General features: G+C 52.3%; 1 protein-coding gene and 1 pseudogene across 1 annotated transcript; one reads left to right on the top strand and one right to left on the bottom strand.

Annotated features, from left to right (window-relative positions):
- Window positions 1–18,441, bottom strand: part of LOC111944703 (uncharacterized) — a 224,935-nt pseudogene that overhangs the window by 156,893 nt on the left and 49,601 nt on the right.
- On the top strand, window positions 12,451–17,641 carry LOC147646987 (olfactory receptor 14A16-like). The gene has a single exon (XM_086872672.1). It carries the CDS (start codon window positions 12,451–12,453, stop codon window positions 13,381–13,383), a length of 933 nt encoding a protein of 310 aa, XP_086728798.1. The 3' UTR covers window positions 13,384–17,641.

Raw genomic sequence — 18,441 nt, 5'->3', positions numbered from 1 at the left:
CATCCCCGGCAGGACGGCGTCGGCAGCGGGGGTGTCCTGCAGCCGGGAGCCATGCTGGGCTGGGAGATGGAGCAGGAGAGAGGGGGAAAGGGGCACTGACTTCCTCCTCACCTGACAGGGCGTCCTGGGGCATCTTCCTCTTCCTCACAGCCTCCTTCTCCATCTAATCAAGGTTTGGGACTGGGAAATCCTGGTTTGGGTGAAAACAAGGAATGAGCACATTGAGTTTGAATGTCTCTTGGCCCAAGTCCTTTCCTAGAAGCCACTGGGTATCTGGGATGTCTTGGTTTGAAAGGAAAGTTGTTTGCTAAGGAAGGCAGTAACCTCCACTGAAATTGATAGAAATGTAAGCAACAATCCCCTCCGGATTATTATAATCTTGATATCAAAGTGGTCAGATAAAGATATAGGAATACAAATAATAATTCTTTATTAAAAAAAGAAAAATTAAAATGCAGCAGGACAAAAAAAAACCCCAAAAAACCCCAAAAAAACAACCCACTGACAGAGTCAGAATACAACCTGACACCCTGTTAGTCAGGGTGTTGGAAGCAGTCCGATTAAATGGTGGCTACAGTCCTCCTGGAGTGACAGATGTGGTTCTGTTGAAACAATGATCCCCTAGCAGGGTGTAGCTTACCTCTGAAGTTCTGGTGCTGTAGATGGGTCTGCTCTCAACTCTGGGAATCCAGTGGAGAAAGACTGCCTGTGGAGTACTGCTTCTCTGGTTATATCCAGGCAGGAATACTTGTCTCCTCCCCCTGGGTGGAGCATCTCACAATGGGCTGATGTAATTTTATCAGTCCTGCAGTGAGACTCAATGGCCCATTACCAGAAGATATCCCCCCTGAGAGAGGATGGGTGGTGGGAGAGATAAAGAACACTGCCCCACCTAGTTTTAACAGCTGTCCCATTAACAGAAGACATCCCCCAGTTATGAGGGATGAGTCATGAAAGAGATAAAGAAATCTGCCCCACCAGGTTTTAAAAGATGGTGATTGAATACATGCTTTTGTTTACATCTTGCATTGCAACCCAAGACATGGGGTCCATAAAAACCTCCCAAACACCAAGATTCAGCCCTGAAAATGCCTCCCAGGACTTCCTCATCTCTGGTCTCCCTTCTTTTGGTATTCAGGGTTTCCTCCCTCTCCCAGCTGCTGGGGATCACGCTTGTACTGGGGGTCCCCTGTCTACTCGGTCCCTGCCCTCTCCAGGCTGCTGGGAGTGCCAGGAATTTGAAATGTTCCCCCTATTTCTATCTCCTCCCTTAGGGATGCTGGTATCCCCCAGTATCCCCCCAAGAGGCATTTTCCACTCAGCTCTGGAGTTCTTCATTCTCCAAACATTCTCCCCAAAAAACCCAACCCCTGTGGGACCCCTCAGGAGATTTGGGCCAAGCTCCCCCTCCTCAGTCACCTGTCAGATTGGGGGGTGGGGGGATGATGATCCCACAAGTAGGGGGCTGTGAATTCAGGGAGTGCTCAACCTCGTGGTTCCTTCTATTTTTCCTGATCCACTTTTGTCCCTCCTTCAGGCTGAAGAAGCTGCTTAAGGAGTCAGAAGCAAAACTCCAAGACCCTTGGAGCTTCAGCATCGGCCCCACTGAGGGCAGGGACTGCCAAAGGCTCCCCAGGCACTGGTGAGAGCAGATTCTGGAGGCCAGGATTGCTGGGGGCCAAAGGCTCTGAGCAGGGAACTGCAATGCTGAGCAAGCCCTGGCTGGGTTGGAGGAAGCAGAAAGGCCAAGCCCTGAGCCCAGGCCTGGCACAGCAGGGCCTGTCCCTCACAGGTGGCTCGGGGCTCTTTGTGGGGCAGTGGGATGAGAAGGGCAGCAAGAACAAATGCCATAAACCTGTGTGACACTCCAGATCATTATGGAACCAAGGGGCCAATGGGACACTGGGAAGTTGTGGAACCAAGGGGATCATTTTGGCACTCTTGGGCCCATGGAGCCAAGCCACCAGTGGGACACTGTGGGGCCTTATGGATACAAGAGGCCACTGTGAGCCTGCAGGGATGTAACACCCCAGAACACTTCAATGCTGGTGGTAACCAAAGGTTCCTGTGCTTGAGTTTGGTGCACAGGAGAAAAACCAACCAGATCTTCTCACCATGGACAGATGTAAAGAATATTCTTGGTAGGAAGGGACCCACAAGGGTTGGACCATCAAGTCCAATTCTTAAGTGAATGGCCCACACAAGGATTGAACCCACAACCTCAGTGATGCAGGCACCATGCTCTGATCAACTGTGCTAAGATGTCAAAATTACACAAAATTTAACTGGCAAAATATAGACAATCAAGGAAATTTGGAAAAGGGTTTAATACAACATCCAATTGAACATACAACTCTTACCATAGCATTAACTTTGCTAGCTTAGCTCATTTAACTTAAAATCCTTTAACATTTAAGATTTGGGGTAACATTAAGATGTCCAAGAATGTTCCAGGCATGTAGGATAATAAGGAGAAGAAAAAGAGACCAGAAAGAGAAAAACATCTACAGAAAGACACTTCCAGGTTGATCCCAGTCACTCCCATAAAATCCCAGTCACTCCCAGTTTGAGCTATGGCACCCAATCACCCACAGTGCGCTTCCAGTAAATCCCAGATCCTCCCAGTATGATTCAGTCTCTCACAGTCTATCCCAGTTGCTCCTAGTCACTCCACAGGTGCTTCTAGCCTGATCCCAGTTGCTCACAGCCACTCCTAGTTACCCTGAGTGCAGTGCCAGTTGCTGCCAGTATGGTCCCAGTCTTTCCCAGCATGGTCCAGCTGCTCCCACCATAATCCCAGTAGGATCCCAGTTGCCCTCAGCATGGTTCCTGTTTCTCCCTGTTCCTCCCAGTGTGATCCCAGTTGCACCCAGTTGATCCTCGTACAGTCCCAGTCCCTCCCCAGATGATCGCAGCACGGTCCCAGTCATGCCCAGTTTCTCGCAGTGCAGACCCAGTCACTCCCAGTTGTTCCCAGTTTTCCCTAGCATGGGGACCCAGTCACCCCAGAATGGGGTCCCAGTTGTCCCCAGCATGGTTTCTGTCTATTCCCAGTGTCTTCCCAGTCATCCCCAGCATGTTCACAGCCACTCCCAGTATATCCCAGTTTCCCTCACCTTGCCCGTAGTCATTTCCAGACACTTCCAGTAATCCCAGTCAGGTGCTTGTTATTCCAGTATGATCTCAGTCACTCCCAGTATATCCCAGGCCAGCACTCCCTGAATTCACGGCCCCCAGTCCGTGGGATCATCACCTCCCGTCCCACATGCGACCAGGGAGGGCGAGCTTGGCCCAGATATCCTGGGGGGGGTCCCTGGGTTGGGTTTTTGGGGGGATATTTGGAGAATGAAGAACTCCAAAGCTGAGTGGAAAATGTACCTTGGGGAGACATTGGGGGTTCCTAGTGGCGGCTGCTGGCAGAGGCAGCCTGGAGGAGCAGAGCCCTGTGTCCCCCAGGACCCCAAAGTGGGGAGCCCAGAGAGGGGGACAGCCACTATTTGTGGGATCCTCAACAGCCTGGAGAGGGGCAGGGGGGACTTCTTGGACCCCTGCACCCCCAAGCAGAGAATAAAGGGAGAAGCGACACCGGAACCCCAAAACCCCCCAGCATCCCTAAGTGTTGAGATGGAAATGGAGGGAACTTTTCAGATTCCTGGCACTCCCAGCAGCCTGGAGAGGGCAGGGACTGAGTACACCCCAAGGAGCTGGGACAGGGAAGAAACCCTGAACACCAAAAGGGAGAGAACAGAGATGGGGAACTCCTGGAAGGCATTTTCAGGGCCAAATTTTGGTGGTATAAAATTTTTATGGACCCCATGTCCTGGGTTGCAATGCAAGATGTAAACAAAAGCATGTATTCAATCACCATCTTTTAAAACCTGGTGGGGCAGATTTCTTTATCTCTTTCATGACTCATCCCTCATAACTGGGGGATGTCTTCTGTTAATGGGACAGCTGTTAAAACTAGGTGGGGCAGTGTTCTTTATCTCTCCCACCACCCATCCTCTCTCCGGGGGGATATCTTCTGGTAATGGGCCATTGAGTCTCACTGCAGGACTGATAAAATTACATCAGCCCATTGTGAGATGCTCCACCCAGGGGGAGGAGACAAGTATTCCTGCCTGGATATAACCAGAGAAGCAGTACTCCACAGGCAGTCTTTCTCCACTGGATTCCCAGAGTTGAGAGCAGACCCATCTACAGCACCAGAACTTCAGAGGTAAGCTACACCCTGCTAGGGGATCATTGTTTCAACAGAACCACATCTGTCACTCCAGGAGGACTGTAGCCACCATTTAATCGGACTGCTTCCAACACCCTGACTAACAGGGTGTCAGGTTGTATTCTGACTCTGTCAGTGGGTTGTTTTTTTGGGGTTTTTTGGGGTTTTTTTTTGTCCTGCTGCATTTTAATTTTTCTTTTTTTAATAAAGAATTATTATTTGTATTCCTATATCTTTATCTGACCACTTTGATATCAAGATTATAATAATCCGGAGGGGATTGTTGCTTACATTTCTATCAATTTCAGTGGAGGTTACTGCCTTCCTTAGCAAACAACTTTCCTTTCAAACCAAGACATCCCAGATACCCAGTGGCTTCTAGGAAAGGACTTGGGCCAAGAGACATTCAAACTCAATGTGCTCATTCCTTGTTTTCACCCAAACCAGGATTTCCCAGTCCCAAACCTTGATTAGATGGAGAAGGAGGCTGTGAGGAAGAGGAAGATGCCCCAGGACGCCCTGTCAGGTGAGGAGGAAGTCAGTGCCCCTTTCCCCCTCTCTCCTGCTCCATCTCCCAGCCCAGCATGGCTCCCGGCTGCAGGACACCCCCGCTGCCGACGCCGTCCTGCCGGGGATGCACTGGGGGAATCTCCTTCCCCTTCCCTCTGGCACGGAGGCAAATCCCTTCTTCTCCTTGTCCTTCCTCCCCCAGACAAGGAGCTGAATTTCAAGACCAGGGAGGACAAATCCTCACAGCAGAACCTTCTGGAAGAGGCGGCCTTGAGCAGCTCCACATTGCAGGAATCCAATGGGGAGGAAAAGCTTCAGAGATCCCGCAGGAGGAGGGGCTCCAAACCCAGCCCAGGGTGCTCTGAGAAGGAAAGACCCATCCTGTGCCGGGAAGGCAGCCGGAGATCCAGCCAGGGCTCTGAGCTGGTGGTCCATGAGCAGCTTCAGGATGGGGAGAAGCCCTACAAGTGCTTGGAGTGTGGGAAGAGCTTCAGCCAGAGTAATAAACTGATCTGCCACCGGATGATCCACACTGGGGAATGGGCCTACGTGTGTGGGGAATGTGGGAAGGGCTTCAGCTGCAAATCCAAACTCATCCGTCACCAGCGCATCCACACAGGGGAGAGGCCCTACGAGTGTCCTGAGTGTGGGAAGAGGTTTAGGAGCAGCTCAGATCTTCTCAGGCACCAGCCGATTCACACAGATGAGAGGCCCTTCCGCTGCCCCGACTGCAGGAAAGGCTTCAAGCGAAACTCCCACCTCATCAGGCACCAGCGCATCCACACTGGGGAGTGGCCCTACGAGTGTGGGGAATGTGGGAAGAGCTTCAGCCAGGGGTCCAACCTCATTATCCACAAACGCATCCACACTGGGGAGAGGTCCTATGAGTGTCCCCAGTGTGGGAAGAGCTTCTCCAGGAGATCTCACTTGACCCAACACCAACGGCGGCACCAGTAAGGGAAGTTCTGCAAATGCCCCAAAGTGCAGGAAGAGCTTTGTGCACTGCTCCAGCTTCATCCCCCCTTGGAAAATTCAAATTGGGCAGAGACCTGGTGATCTATGTTCCCTGTGATCCATGCTGGGAAGACACCTGTACCCTTTCCTGCCTATGGCAATGACCTTATGTAGGATCAAAGAACGTGAGGGTCTGGCCATGGCCCTGTCATTATATTCAATCCCATCTCAGGTGAATGCCAGGGGCAGGTGTTGGGGGTTAGGTGTCTTTTTTTTTTTTAATTCTGGCTTGCCTGTGATATTTTTACCCATTAGTTGTGGGGACAACCAAAGTGTGGGTACTTGGTGGGTGATTGAGAAAAGATAAAGAGTTTGGCCGGGCCCAGGGGGTGCAGGAGGCAGGAAAAAAGGAGGGTGGGGACAGGTTGGCGGGCTTTTCTTCAGCTTTGGAGAAAGACACTTTGGGTGTGGAGTTGTTGCAGTGGGGAGAAGGGAATTTCACCATCACCCAGATGGAGCTGCTGCTTCTTCTCCTTCTTTCCTCTTCGTTGCTTGGCCTCACACCTCCTGTCCTGCCGGGACATGTGGCAGTGCCAGCCACCGTCACGGAGCTGCTGATCCACCTCAGCCACCAGCCTGGGATCTCAGCTTATCCCTGCTGTTCCAGCCTACTGTTCCTCAGAGCCGGAGCTCTGCCTGCTCAGCAGGAGCACCGGGACTGACTGAGGGGTTTGTGAAACAAAACCTCTCCTCCATCCGTCCTGTCTCAGCTGAGAAAGATGTCACAGGGCCTCTGGTTCTGTTTTCTTTTTAACACTGTAGTTATTGTTGTTTGCCTTGTTCTAAATACTAATAAAGAACTGTTATTCCTATCCCCAGATTTCTGCCTGAAAGCCCCTTGACTTCAGAATTATAATAATTCAGAGAGAGGGGTCTACATTTTCATTCCAGGGGAGGCCCCTGCCCTGCCTAGCAGACACTTGTCTTCCAAAACAAAGACAGATGGGGAGCTTCTCCATCCTCCTTACCACTGCGGGGCCGGCAGTGGTCTTGGTTCCCCATGCTCTTTTTGTGGGGCCTTTTGTGTCTGTCCCCCTTGGCTATGGAGGGGGCGGGCGTTGTGTCTGTCCCCCTCCGACTTAGGAGGACAGGGGATATTTGCTGCCCCCTTTCTGCTTCTGGGAAGCCTGTGTGGGCTCTTTGTCCCCCTCTGATTGTTTGGGGGGTGCCAATGTTGTCACCATCCTGGCAGCCCCCGGCCGCTCTTTGCCCTTTGCCAGGCCACGGGTGTTTTCTGTCCCCTTGCAATTTGCAGGGCTGGCACAGGCACAATTCCCCTCCTCTTTGGGGGGGCTGGCAGTCTCCCCTTTCCCCTCTGACTTGGGGGCCACTGTGGGCTCCATCCATCTCTTATTCTGGGGGGGGGTGGGTATTTATCTACCTTCAGTTTGGGGGCCCGGAGATCGTCTCCATCCTCCTCCAGTTTTGAGGGGCGTGGGAGTAGTCTCTGCCTCCCAGCGATTTGGGGGGATTGGTGCAGGCTCCACCCTCCTCTGATTTTGAGGGACAGACTGGAGGAAAGACATCAAAAGCTTGACAAAGGCGGAAGGGAACGCTCTGATTACCCCTTTTCCCAAGAGGTTGCCTTAGCTGAAGTTGCTAACAAGGACCAGACTTGACAGCCCGCAGTGGGTTTCGGGTTGTTTTATTTCCTGGGCCCTCAGTCCTGCATGGGACATGGGAACTGGGTGCTGCAGAGGCTGCGGCAAGGCATCAGAAATGCCTGGCCAACACCCAAGGGTGGTAGAAGATCTGCTCCAGCACTGGCTGATCAATGGGGTGCTTGGACAAACACCAGCGGATCAGATGTTAGCACTCAGGGGAGAGAAGGCAGAAAGCGGCGCTCACTTGCAGAAGGCTCCTGCCCAGCTGCTCCTGGCACCTGCAGAAGCCGGGCCATGTTGCGTGTGCTCAGAGCTGCCCTTGGCAGGAGGGCGGCATGGAATCCAGGAGTTGGTAGCTGTGTGTGTACTTCTCTGTATCTTCTTTGTCTTTCTCTCTTTCTATGTTTTCTTCTATTTCTGTCCTCTTGCAAATTTTAACTTAAAATTAAAGGCTTATGAACTTGAACGGGCCAAGTTATTGCTTTGAGAAGTGTTTTTTGTTGATTGAATGTCATACCAATCCTTTTGCCAAAGTTTCTCTGATTTGCTTAAGTTCCCAGAAAAGTCTGTTTTGTTGTGCCTGAGAATCTCTTGTTGGTATTTCTCCAGTGCATCCCACTCAGAGGGCACAAACAATTGTAAATCCCTTTAAATGTCTCCTTGAGAGAGTTGTTTGGAGGATGGGGGTCAGAGCTTGTCTGTCCTGCTTGGCACAGCCCAGGCAGGGCTTTCACAGCCCCATTCCACGCTGCATTTCCCACCTGGAGGTGCTGGTGCCTCTGAGTTCTGCTTCCCCAGCCTCAGGGACGCTCTCCTTGTCTGCCCATTCCCCCACAGTCTCTGGGCAGGGATGGCCTCAGTGGGGGCTGCTGACATCCTCAGCAACTTGGAGGCTGCTGCTGCTGCTGCTGAGTTTTACTTCTCCAGAAGCTTGTTCAGCCTTCAGCTCTTCAGGTCAGGAATTCAGTGCCCCAGGGCTCACTAACATTCAGAAGAATTTAACAAGCCAAGCCTCTGGCAATAATTTGATTTAAGTTTTCAAATCTGATGAGGCCAGCCGTGGCACCCAAACCCAGCAGTGGGGTCAGTGCAGTGTCCATGGCAACAGCCCCTTGCAATGGCCCAGTGCAGGGTGAGATGATAATCCACTCTCACAGCTGGCCCAGGGCAGCTCGGCAGTGCCATTCTCCACAGCCCGTCTGCACAGAAGCATTTCCAGGGCTCTCTGCATTTCCCTTCCCTCACTCTTGCCTCACTCACACACCTCCCAACAACCCACTTGGTGCTTTCAGCTGCAAGGAGTTCAAAGCTTGTCTGTCCTTCAGCAGCTGCTCTAATTCTGCCTTCAGCCAACTCTGGCTTTGTGTTTCTTGTAGAACTTTCTGGGTGTCTGAAACATTCCTTGCACGGTTCTGCCTTGGGGAAGGGGAACCTCCTTGGTGGCACCTTGGGCTTGGCACACACTTGAGGAGGGTGTCTGTTCTCCATGGGGAAACTCAGCAGTTTAAGATTGCTAAAATAAAAGAAGAAAAACCCCTCTTTGCCTGAGTGCAGCCAGTTCTGTGAGCAAAGCAGGTCCCAGGTGAGGGAGGAGAGACAGGATGGGGCTGGGGAATGTGGAGCACAAGGTTGTCCAACACTGGGTCAAACCTCAAGACACAGCTTCTCTGACCTGGCCGGACCTCCTTAAGAGGGACCCTGGATCAGTACTGATCACTGAATGCTGCAATCACCTCTGCTCTAAAGAGAACAGGAATAAAATACACCCTTTAAAATAGGAACACATATTTCTTAGAAGTTCTTTGAACTATTTCTCCATAACTATTGTAGGAAACTTTCCTAAGAACTGCACCAGACCAGAGGGAAATGAAAGCACAGCCATGGTTTGTTAGGACTTGCTTGATCCTAATGAGCCCCGTGGTGCATTTGGAGCTGAGCCCTTGAACCTCAGGGCCTGAGAGGAGATTGCACAAACCTTTCCAGAACTCAAAGTCAGAGAAAAACCCAAGTGTCTCCAGGAATTAATGGGTCCCACTGAGGTTCATCCCCAACACAGGCTCCTCATGGACTCCTTGGAGGAGACAACTGGAGGCCAGGATTGCACAAAAACCTCTCAGAGACTCCGTGTGAGAAGGAAAATCCAAAGTAGCTGAAAAAACCGCTGAGTATCTCAAAGTATTGATGAGCCCCACTGAGTGTCAATGTAAAGCTCCCAAGGGACTCGTTAAAGCAGATAATTGGGGCCATGATTGGTGCACAAACTTCTCAGAAACTCGGTGTGGGAAGGAAAAAGGAAAGTACCTTAAGAACCTGAGGTACCTTGAAGCATTAATGAGCCCCACTGAGTGTTGTTACTGACAAAGCCTCTCAAGGGACTAATTACAGCAGATAATTGGAGGCCAGGATTGCACAAACCTCTCAGAGACTCCAAGGCAAAAGCCAAAGTCCTTTGAAAAAGCTGCAGTCCCTGGGAGCATGAAGGAGCCCCCCAGGGCCATTCCTGAGCAAGGCTCCCCAGGGACTCCTTCCAGCAGATCCCTGAGGCCACTGGCATGTGGGCTAGGGGGGATGCTGATGGCAGGCCAAGGGGGTGACAGTGGCCAGCCTTGCTGGGGCTGTGCCAGGAGGCCCCAGGGCCCCAGGACAAGGTGTCTCCTCACAGCCCTTGCTGGCACAGAGGCTGTTGTGGCCCAGGGCACCAGGACTTGGCTTCTCTTTGTCCCCAGGGCACCAGGACTTGGCTTCTCTTTGTCCCCACCTGTCATCAGTGCCTCCAGTTCTCTGCTCTGCCTGGGGCCTGGGGACACTTTCTCAGTCACGCCCCTCAGTGGGACCCATTAAAAGGAAAGAAACTTTGGAGTTGGATTCTGACTTGGACTTCTTGAGAGCTTTCTTCCCCTCCCTCTCAGGGACTGATGTTCAAGGCCTCAGCACAAAGCCCCAAGAGGCTCATTAAAGTCCTGCTGCTGTGTCTGTGCTGCTGAGCTGGGCCGGGCTCCTGGCACAGAGGCAGCTCCTGGCAACCAAGAAGAGCTTCAAAAGCACATTTCTCTTTCTGAGCAGCTCTTCTGCCAGCCCAGCAGGGTTGGGGCACTGCCTGCAGCCACCCCAGGCACAGCTCAGAGGCACAGAGAGCTTCAGTCAGTCAGGGCTGGGAAGGTGCTGGGAAGTGCCTGGGGCAGAATCCCTCCCAGCCCTTGACACAGGAAGCCTCTGGCTGCAGGACAATGCAGCTGCAGCTCCTGGAGCCATCTCCTCAAGCTGGAACATCCCAGTGCCTACAGGCTCTGTGAGTACAACTCTGTGTTGTAGTTTAAGGACGGGCGGTTCGGAAGATACCGGGATGTAACGGAAAGCTAGTAAAATCCCCCCTCTCTGTTAGCATAGTAAAGTCTCCTGGAATTAGCCAATAGCACCTAGGTGTGACGAAGGCAAATGGGAGTAACACAATGACCCTAGGTTATAAAATGTTAAATTCCCCTGCAATAAACACCATATTCGCCATCCATCACATTGATGCTGTGGGTTATGGTCCGTGTGGCCAAGGAGGGCCACCGTTGCTGGCTTCTAATTCAGGGTGCTTGCCTTGCTTGAAAACCAACAACTCTGAGTATTTCTGGTGGAGGGGAGGTGAATGCTCATGAAGCTCTGAGATGCTGAGGGTTTCTAATCAGTAATAGAATATTTCCAAGACAAGGATTTTGATAAAAATGAGGAAATTTCCTAAGACTTTGTATTGAGTTTCCTAGTATTGGAGAATGGCAGGGTGGAGGGGGATAAATATTAAAGGTATTATGAATTTTGGCAAGTGCCTGAGAAATCCCAACTGTTACTTTTAGTGACCAGTAGGTTCACAGGAGATTCCTAATATGCTTTCAGCCACTCTGCCCATGGACAGCACCAGCATCACCTTTCCTGGACCCATCATGCTTAGTCTGAGCTGTCCTTTCTCCAAGCTGCAAACAGAACCTGCCCCCAGACAGAGCCCTGCAAATAGACAGGGTTCTGTCAGGCCAAGGGGAGTGCACAGAGATTTGGGGTGTGTGTGTGTGTGCTGGCAGGGAGAGATCAGGCACAGGGAAACACCTGCAGGAGGAAAATCTCCAGGAAGCAGAGAGAAGATCAGGGAATGAGAAAAAACAAAAGCCCAGAAATCCTGTCGCAGAGAGAGTTTAGAGCTGTCCATAGGAGCCCCTGCAGTGCAGCCCCTCCCTCTGAACAAGCCCCTTCCCTCCTGTCCCCCCAGCCCAGCCTCTGCCCTCAGGGCCGGGCTCCCAGGTGTGAAGCCCCTCCTGTGCAGGCAGAGCTGCAGCAGAGCCCTGGGGCAGCTCTGCAGCCCCGGGCCCAGTTCCCTCTGCAGAGGACAGGGCTGGGAGCAGCTGCCCAGCACTGGGGGCTCTGGCAGGGGGCACAGCTGGCTCAGGGTGACGCTGTCCCCAGTGCCTGGCTGTGGGCAATGCTGGCAGTGCAGCCAGGGAAGGAGCTGGATCTCCCTTCATCCAATGCCATCATAAGGACACTTGGACGTCTCCCTGAGATTTCAGTCCCAGCTGGGAGCTTCAATCCAGGATGCAAACCTGTCCTAGAGCATCTTTGTGTTATCTGAAAGAGCCACGCAGAAAGGCAGAGGTGTTCTTACAGTGAAAATGTTGCTGGGTTGGTGAAATGAGCAACGTGAGTCCTTGGACACAAATGTGGAGCTGGGCTGTGGTGGATCCATCTGCTCTCAGCAGTACCTGGTGATCTTTAAGGAATATATGGGAGTATAAGAATCCTTCATTTGAGGAAAGTGAAAGCCCAGAGAAACTCCAAAGAGAATGAAGTGACAGATCATCTCCCCTCAGTCTCTACTCCTCAGCTTGCCTCAGGGGACTCACTGTGTTCTACCAGAGGGCAGCAGATATGCTGAGAGCTTCTGATATCCAAAAATACCAGTTGAGACATGGGGGGAGCTTAAAAAGAAAAACTCAGAAGTTTTAAACACAAAAGTGTGTCCATGTCTGTTAAAGAGAAAGGTGTATGGGAAATGGCTTTGATTTCTCCTGTAACTCTTCACTGTCTTTTTCTCCATGAACAGGTCTCCACGTGCAAACACAGCAAATGTCCAACAGCAGCTCCATCAGCCACTTCCTCCTGTTGGCATTGGCAGACACGCGGCAGCTGCAGTTCCTGCATTTCTGCTTCTTCCTGGGCATCTCCCTGGCTGCCCTCCTGAGCAACGGCCTCATCATCAGCACCGTAGCCTGCAGCCACCACCTGCACAGCCCCATGTTCTTCTTCCTTCTCAACCTGGCCCTCACTGACCTGGGCTCCATCTGCACCACTGTGCCCAAAGCCATGCACAATTCCCTCTGGGACACCACAGACATCGCCTACACAGGATGTGCTGCACAAGTATTTATTCTTGTCTTTTTCATCTCAGCAGAGTTTTTCCTGCTGACCATCATGTGCTATGACCGCTACGTGTCCATCTGCAGACCTCTGCACTATGGGACCCTCCTGGGCAGCAGAGCTTGTGGCCACATGGCAGCAGCTGCCTGGGCCAGTGACTTTCTCTGCTCAGTGCTGCACACAGCCAAAACATTTTCCCTGCCCCTGTGCCAGGGCAATGCCTTGGACCAGTTCTTCTGTGAGGTGCCCGAGATCCCCAAGCTCTCCTGCTCCAAATCCTATCTCAGGGAAATTTGCCTTCTTGCTGTTGGTGTGTGTTTAACTTTCGGTTGTTTTGTGTTCATTGTTTTCTCCTGTGTGCAGATCTTCAGGGCTATGCTGAGGATTCCCTCTGAGCAGGGACGGCACAGAGCCTTTTCCACCTGCCTCCCTCACCTGGCCGTGCTCTCCCTGTTCCTCAGCACTGCTTCATTTGCCCACCTGAAGCCTCCCTCCATCTCCTCCCCATCCCTGAATCTGGCACTGTCAGTTCTGTACTCAGTGGTGCCTCCAGGCCTGAACCCTCTCATCTACAGCCTGAGGAACCAGGAGCTCAAGGCTGCACTGTGGACACTGATAACTGGATGGTTTCAGAAATATTAAACTGCTCGCCAATTTTTGCAAATCACTTGTAATAAAAGTCACCTTTGGTATTTCTTATTGGTTTAATTTTGGAGGATCTTTTTCATTGTTTTACTTTACAATATTGTCCACCATATAATGTCATTATTTGTGCCATTTCTCATTTTGTTTCTCTCCACCTTCCCTGTGGCCACACACTGTATCAATGAGGGGCTGAGCTCTTGGTGGCTTTAAATGAAACAAAGGATCTCCCAGCAAAGTTTCCTCCAGAGATCCCCCTTTTGTTCCCTTCTCTGGAGCTGCAGCAGCAGTGTCTGTGTGCAGAGCTGGGGGCAGATCAGTGCTGGCACAGCAGCTGTGCCCAGGAGCAGCAGCACTTGGTGTTGCCATTGCCTGAGTGCTCTCGGGGCTGGGCACAGCCCTGGAGGTGGCAGTGCCGGGGCTGCAGCAGGGACAGGCCATGGGCACTGCTGGGGCAGCGCTGACGCCTCAGGGCAGGGCCTGAGGGCTCCAGGCTCCTTGCCCAGGCTCTCTCAAGAACACGCCCAGGCCAAAGCTCAGCACAGAAAATCCCCGTGAGCAGCCCCAGGGTGGCCGTGGGCCCGCTGGGGACAAACAGCATGGCTGGGGCTCTGCAAGGTCCCTGGGGGAGACGGGAAGGAGCAGCAGAGCAGGGGCTGATCCATCCCCACTGCACTGGACACCCCAGGGCAGCGTCCCAGAGCGTCCTCATGCAGCTGCCAATAACATCCCCCCTCTGCAGCCCTGGCCTCTCCCCCAGCTCAGAGACGTGCCGCATCCTTGCAGGCACAGACACGGCAGCACTGGCTCAGGAGCCCCTGTTTGCACTGCACAGAGCAGGCGTCAACACCCCCGTGGTGCTGCTGTGGGGAGATGAACCTGAGGGAGCACAGCCAGGAGGGGCTGGGGATGGGAGGGAAACCACTCAGGTTTGTCATGGCCTCTGAAGTCAGCCAGAAAATTTGTTCCCATGAGCTGTTAGTTTCCTGTGCAACTGCAGACGTTGTTCCTCAGAGCCAGGGCTGCCTGGAAGTCACTCCCAAACTGCCATGAGCATTTCCTTTGCTTCACCTCTGCTTTTTTCACTCTACCTGCTCCAGGTTTCTTCGTATTGCCCACCTCTGTTTCCTCCCCTGCAAACAGCCCATCCTTCTTTGCCCTTTCCTCTCTGGCCCCACTCCCCATCTCAGTTCCCCATGAATTGAAATGGGCATCATGGGAATGTCCCCTGGGGAGCAGGATCATCCTGCAATGATGAATGCTTCAGGAATTGTCTGCAAGGTCCTGCAGTGCCTCGTGCTGCTCTCTTGCCAGAGGCAGCACAGGCCAACAGGGCACATCTGGGCTGCTGTGTCTGGCTGTGAGCCTCCCTGTTCTGGGCAAGGAGGAGGAGCTGCAGAGGCCCTGCAGGACTGACAGGATGGGGTTTGGGGCCCGTGTGGAGAAGCTGAAGGACCTGGGCTGCTGCACCTTCTGAAGAGGAGGCCCAGGGCTCATCCTGCACCTGCTCCAAGGGTGGTTTCAGAAAAATCACAGGATCAGCAGGGTTGGAAAAGACTTTGGTTATCATCAAGCTCAGCTTGTGCCATGACACTGCCTTGTCTTCCCTGAGCCTCCTCTTCTCCAGGATAAACCACCCAAGCTCCTTCAGCCACTCCTCACCTGTGCTCCAGACCCCTCACCAGCCTTGTTGCCCTTCTCTGGACACGCTCCAGCCCCTCCATCTCCTGCCTAAATTTGGAGGCACATAACTGGACACAGCACTTGAGGTGCTGCCCAACCAGTGCTGAGCACAGGGGAAGAATCCCTGCCCTGGTCCTGCTGGCCACACTGTTCCTGATCCAGGCCAGGAGCCATCGGCCTTCTTGGCCACCTGGGCACACTGCTGGCTCATGCCCATCCTGCTGTCCATCAGTGCCCCAGGCCCCTTTCTGCCTGGCTGCTCTCCAACCACTCTTTCCCCAGCCTGTAGCACTGCAGGGGTTGTTGTGGCCAAAGTGCAGGACCCGACACTTGGACTTGTTAAACCTCACCTTGTTGGGTTTGGCCACTGGATCCAGCCTGTCCAGGTCCCTGTGCAGAGCCCTCCTACCCGGCAGCACATCAACGCTCCCAGCCAACTTGGTGTCACCATGGTTCAATGGGGCCCTAGAGTGTCACAATGGTCTCCAAAATTCCATGAGGCCTCCCATCCATCCATCTTTGGATTATGCTGGGAGTGACTGGACTTATACTGGGAGTATCTGAGAGTTACTGGGAACATACCATGAACATCGTCCCCCATACTGGGGGTGACTGAAGGCAACTGGGAACATGTTGGGAGCCAGTCACATCATAGTGGGACTGACTGGGTTGATCTAGTCAGAGGCAAATGAGAGGATTCTGGGAGTGCTGCCATGTGACAAGGATCATACTGGAGCTTACTGGGCTCATATTGGTGTTGAAAAGGATCAGCTGGGATCTCTGAACAGCAAAGGTTCTTTCACGCTCACTGAAGCAGGAACTTTTTAGTATCCATGTGTGAGGGGACCTTCACCTGAACCAGATGCTGTTAGGGGAAAAAGCTGCCTCTGCTGGAAAATCCCACACAACAAGTCAATGCCAAGAGAGAGTATTTTGCTTTCACAACTTCCCTCCTGGACCCACAGTCCTTTTGGACCACACAGCAAACAAGAGAACAGCACAAAATACTAGGCTGTGTCCAGTTTTTGGCTGGACCAGCAAAAAGGAGTGTCTGGGTCTGCTGCCACAGATTCTCCTCTTGGGGAACAGAACCATCCCAGGCTACATTCCAAATGCTGTGCACACCCTGCTGGCTACAAACAACCCCTTTTTTAAGAAGTTGTTGGCAGGATCTCTCCCAAACAAACAGCATCTTAATGGCAATTTTCATTCAAAATCACCTCCATTCCAAAGGAAGAATGGAAAGTCTACAGCAATCCCAAAGGCACATATGGTGCACCTGGGGAAATCCTCGACTTAGGGACCGAGTAAGTTAAAAAATACCCATAAGATGTCAGAGAGTCCAGAGTGCAAACTGCAGCAACCACTTGCTGGATAATTTTGGCTGTGCTGCACACATCTGTAGCTTGTCTGTCCCCCTGTCAGGACAGAAGGACACCCATCAGGGGCTGGGCTGCTGCTGAGAATGCCTCGGGCAGGAGGATCCTCAGGCAATGAGCAGGTGCCCAGAGCCGCTCTGACACTGAGGCTTCTGTGCCCCACAATAACAGGAACACCACAAGGACACGGCAACGTTCCTGTGACATCACAGCAGCAGCTCCCCCAAAAACTGCCTGGAAGGTGCTCCTGGGTGACCAAGGAGTACAAAGGATCTTGAGATCGCACAACCTACTGCTCAATGGATCCAAGAGGAACTCAGAAAATGCAGCAAATGAGGACACACCACAGCTCAACCTGAACATTGAGAAGGAACAAAGATGTGAGCAAACCAAAGGAAATACAACTTTTGGTCACTGATGCTTCTGACTAAAACCAGCAAGGCTTGTTCCATCCGGGATCTTTGTTCTAGTTCTAAAAACAAGCAAGGCTCTCTACGGTCAATGTACAGAAAGCAGAAACATGGGGAAAAGAAGACTGCGAGTGCCCAAGCCTTGTGTGTCTTCTTGGACATCTTGTGGCTGAGGGTGTCCAAGGCAATGGACTCCCAAGCGGGGTCCCTGCCCTCCCGACTGACAGCTGCCATCTCTCCTTCAGCCCCATGCATGTCTCCAACAACCTCCTGTCAAGGGCCTCCATCCACACATTCAATCACCAGCCAGAGATCCTCATCGACGAGGTCACCCAGCATCCCTGAGGCCACAGCAGGGAGTGCTCCTGGCATCTGGTACAGCACTGTGGCTTTCCTGGGATCCTTCTGGTGTCTGTGGCTGAGAGGAGTGGGGTGGATGGAACCAGGATGGGTCACAGATCAGCAGCCCCACTGCAAGCAGTGCTTTCTCCCGCTGTGTGGGGACCGTGGGGTGACTGATATTGGGACTCCTCTGGCTTTGGCTCCTGCAGACCACACAGTGGCTCAGACACTGGCCTGAGGGAAGGGGTGCTATGGAAATGCAGGCATTTCTCTTTGGAGAGGTGTTTCTGCAGGGAGAAAGGAGAAGAAGATACTTTCGTGTCTGCTGATATTCCCCCTCCTCCTTCAGCAGTTATACCACAATCCATCAGGACCAGAGTTCATAGGTTCACTTCCATGCCAGGGAGCACAAAGCACTCAAAACTGAACCCTGCCAGAGCCCAGCCCTGCCTGCCCATTTGGAGGGTGTGGGGGAATGGAATTTCAGCAGGAGTTGACCCACAATGATACTTTGCCACTTGTGGGTTTCTCCCAGCCTTAGAAGGAGTTTGAGATCTCTGTCCCCAAGACTCGCTCACCCTTCAAGTGCACACACGTGCCTGGGGGCAATTCATGTTCGCTGGAGTGGTGGCTGCTTCCCTTTGAACCAGGAGCTGTTTTCTTTTCTGGCACACTTAACTCCCTTCTAAGTATTAGAAAGTGGGTGCGTAAAGGAAATGACTTTGGAGGAAGGGAACTAGAAACTGGGAGAAGGATGAAACACATCTGATTTACAAATGAAATCTGTTTCATTTATTTCTTTAGTACTAATCTATTACTACAAACAAAAACATGTTACTGAGCTGGGTGTTGGGATTTGGGCTTTACTTCTTGTTATTATTATTTTATAGTATTACTTTTCATTTTAATACTTGTAAATCTTTAATAACAATGTCCAGATGTCTCTCACTGGGAAAATTCCCTTGTTTTTCCCACCAGGATTAAGCTATACACTCAACTCTAAGTTGCCAGTGGATTCTAAAGATGGAAAATCCTGTTAATGCCGGGTTTGGTGTGGTTTGGAGCTGGGGAAAGGTCTCATCCCCTCCTTGAGTGCCCCAAGCCCGCTCTGCTGCCCCGTCTGCACTCGCGGCCCCTCACGGCGGCCCTGCCCTGGGGACATGGTGGGACCCCCTCCTGCCAGGGCTGAGGCTCCCCATGGCCCCTCACAGCCCCTCATTGCCCCATCGAACCTTTAATGGCCC

The sequence above is a fragment of the Cyanistes caeruleus genome, unplaced genomic scaffold (assembly GCF_971803275.1).
Source record: "Cyanistes caeruleus unplaced genomic scaffold, bCyaCae1.hap1.1 HAP1_SCAFFOLD_69, whole genome shotgun sequence".
NCBI lineage: Eukaryota > Metazoa > Chordata > Aves > Passeriformes > Paridae > Cyanistes > Cyanistes caeruleus.
The sequence above is the reverse complement of the archived record's forward strand: the minus strand, read 5'-3'. Positions and strand labels throughout refer to the sequence as shown.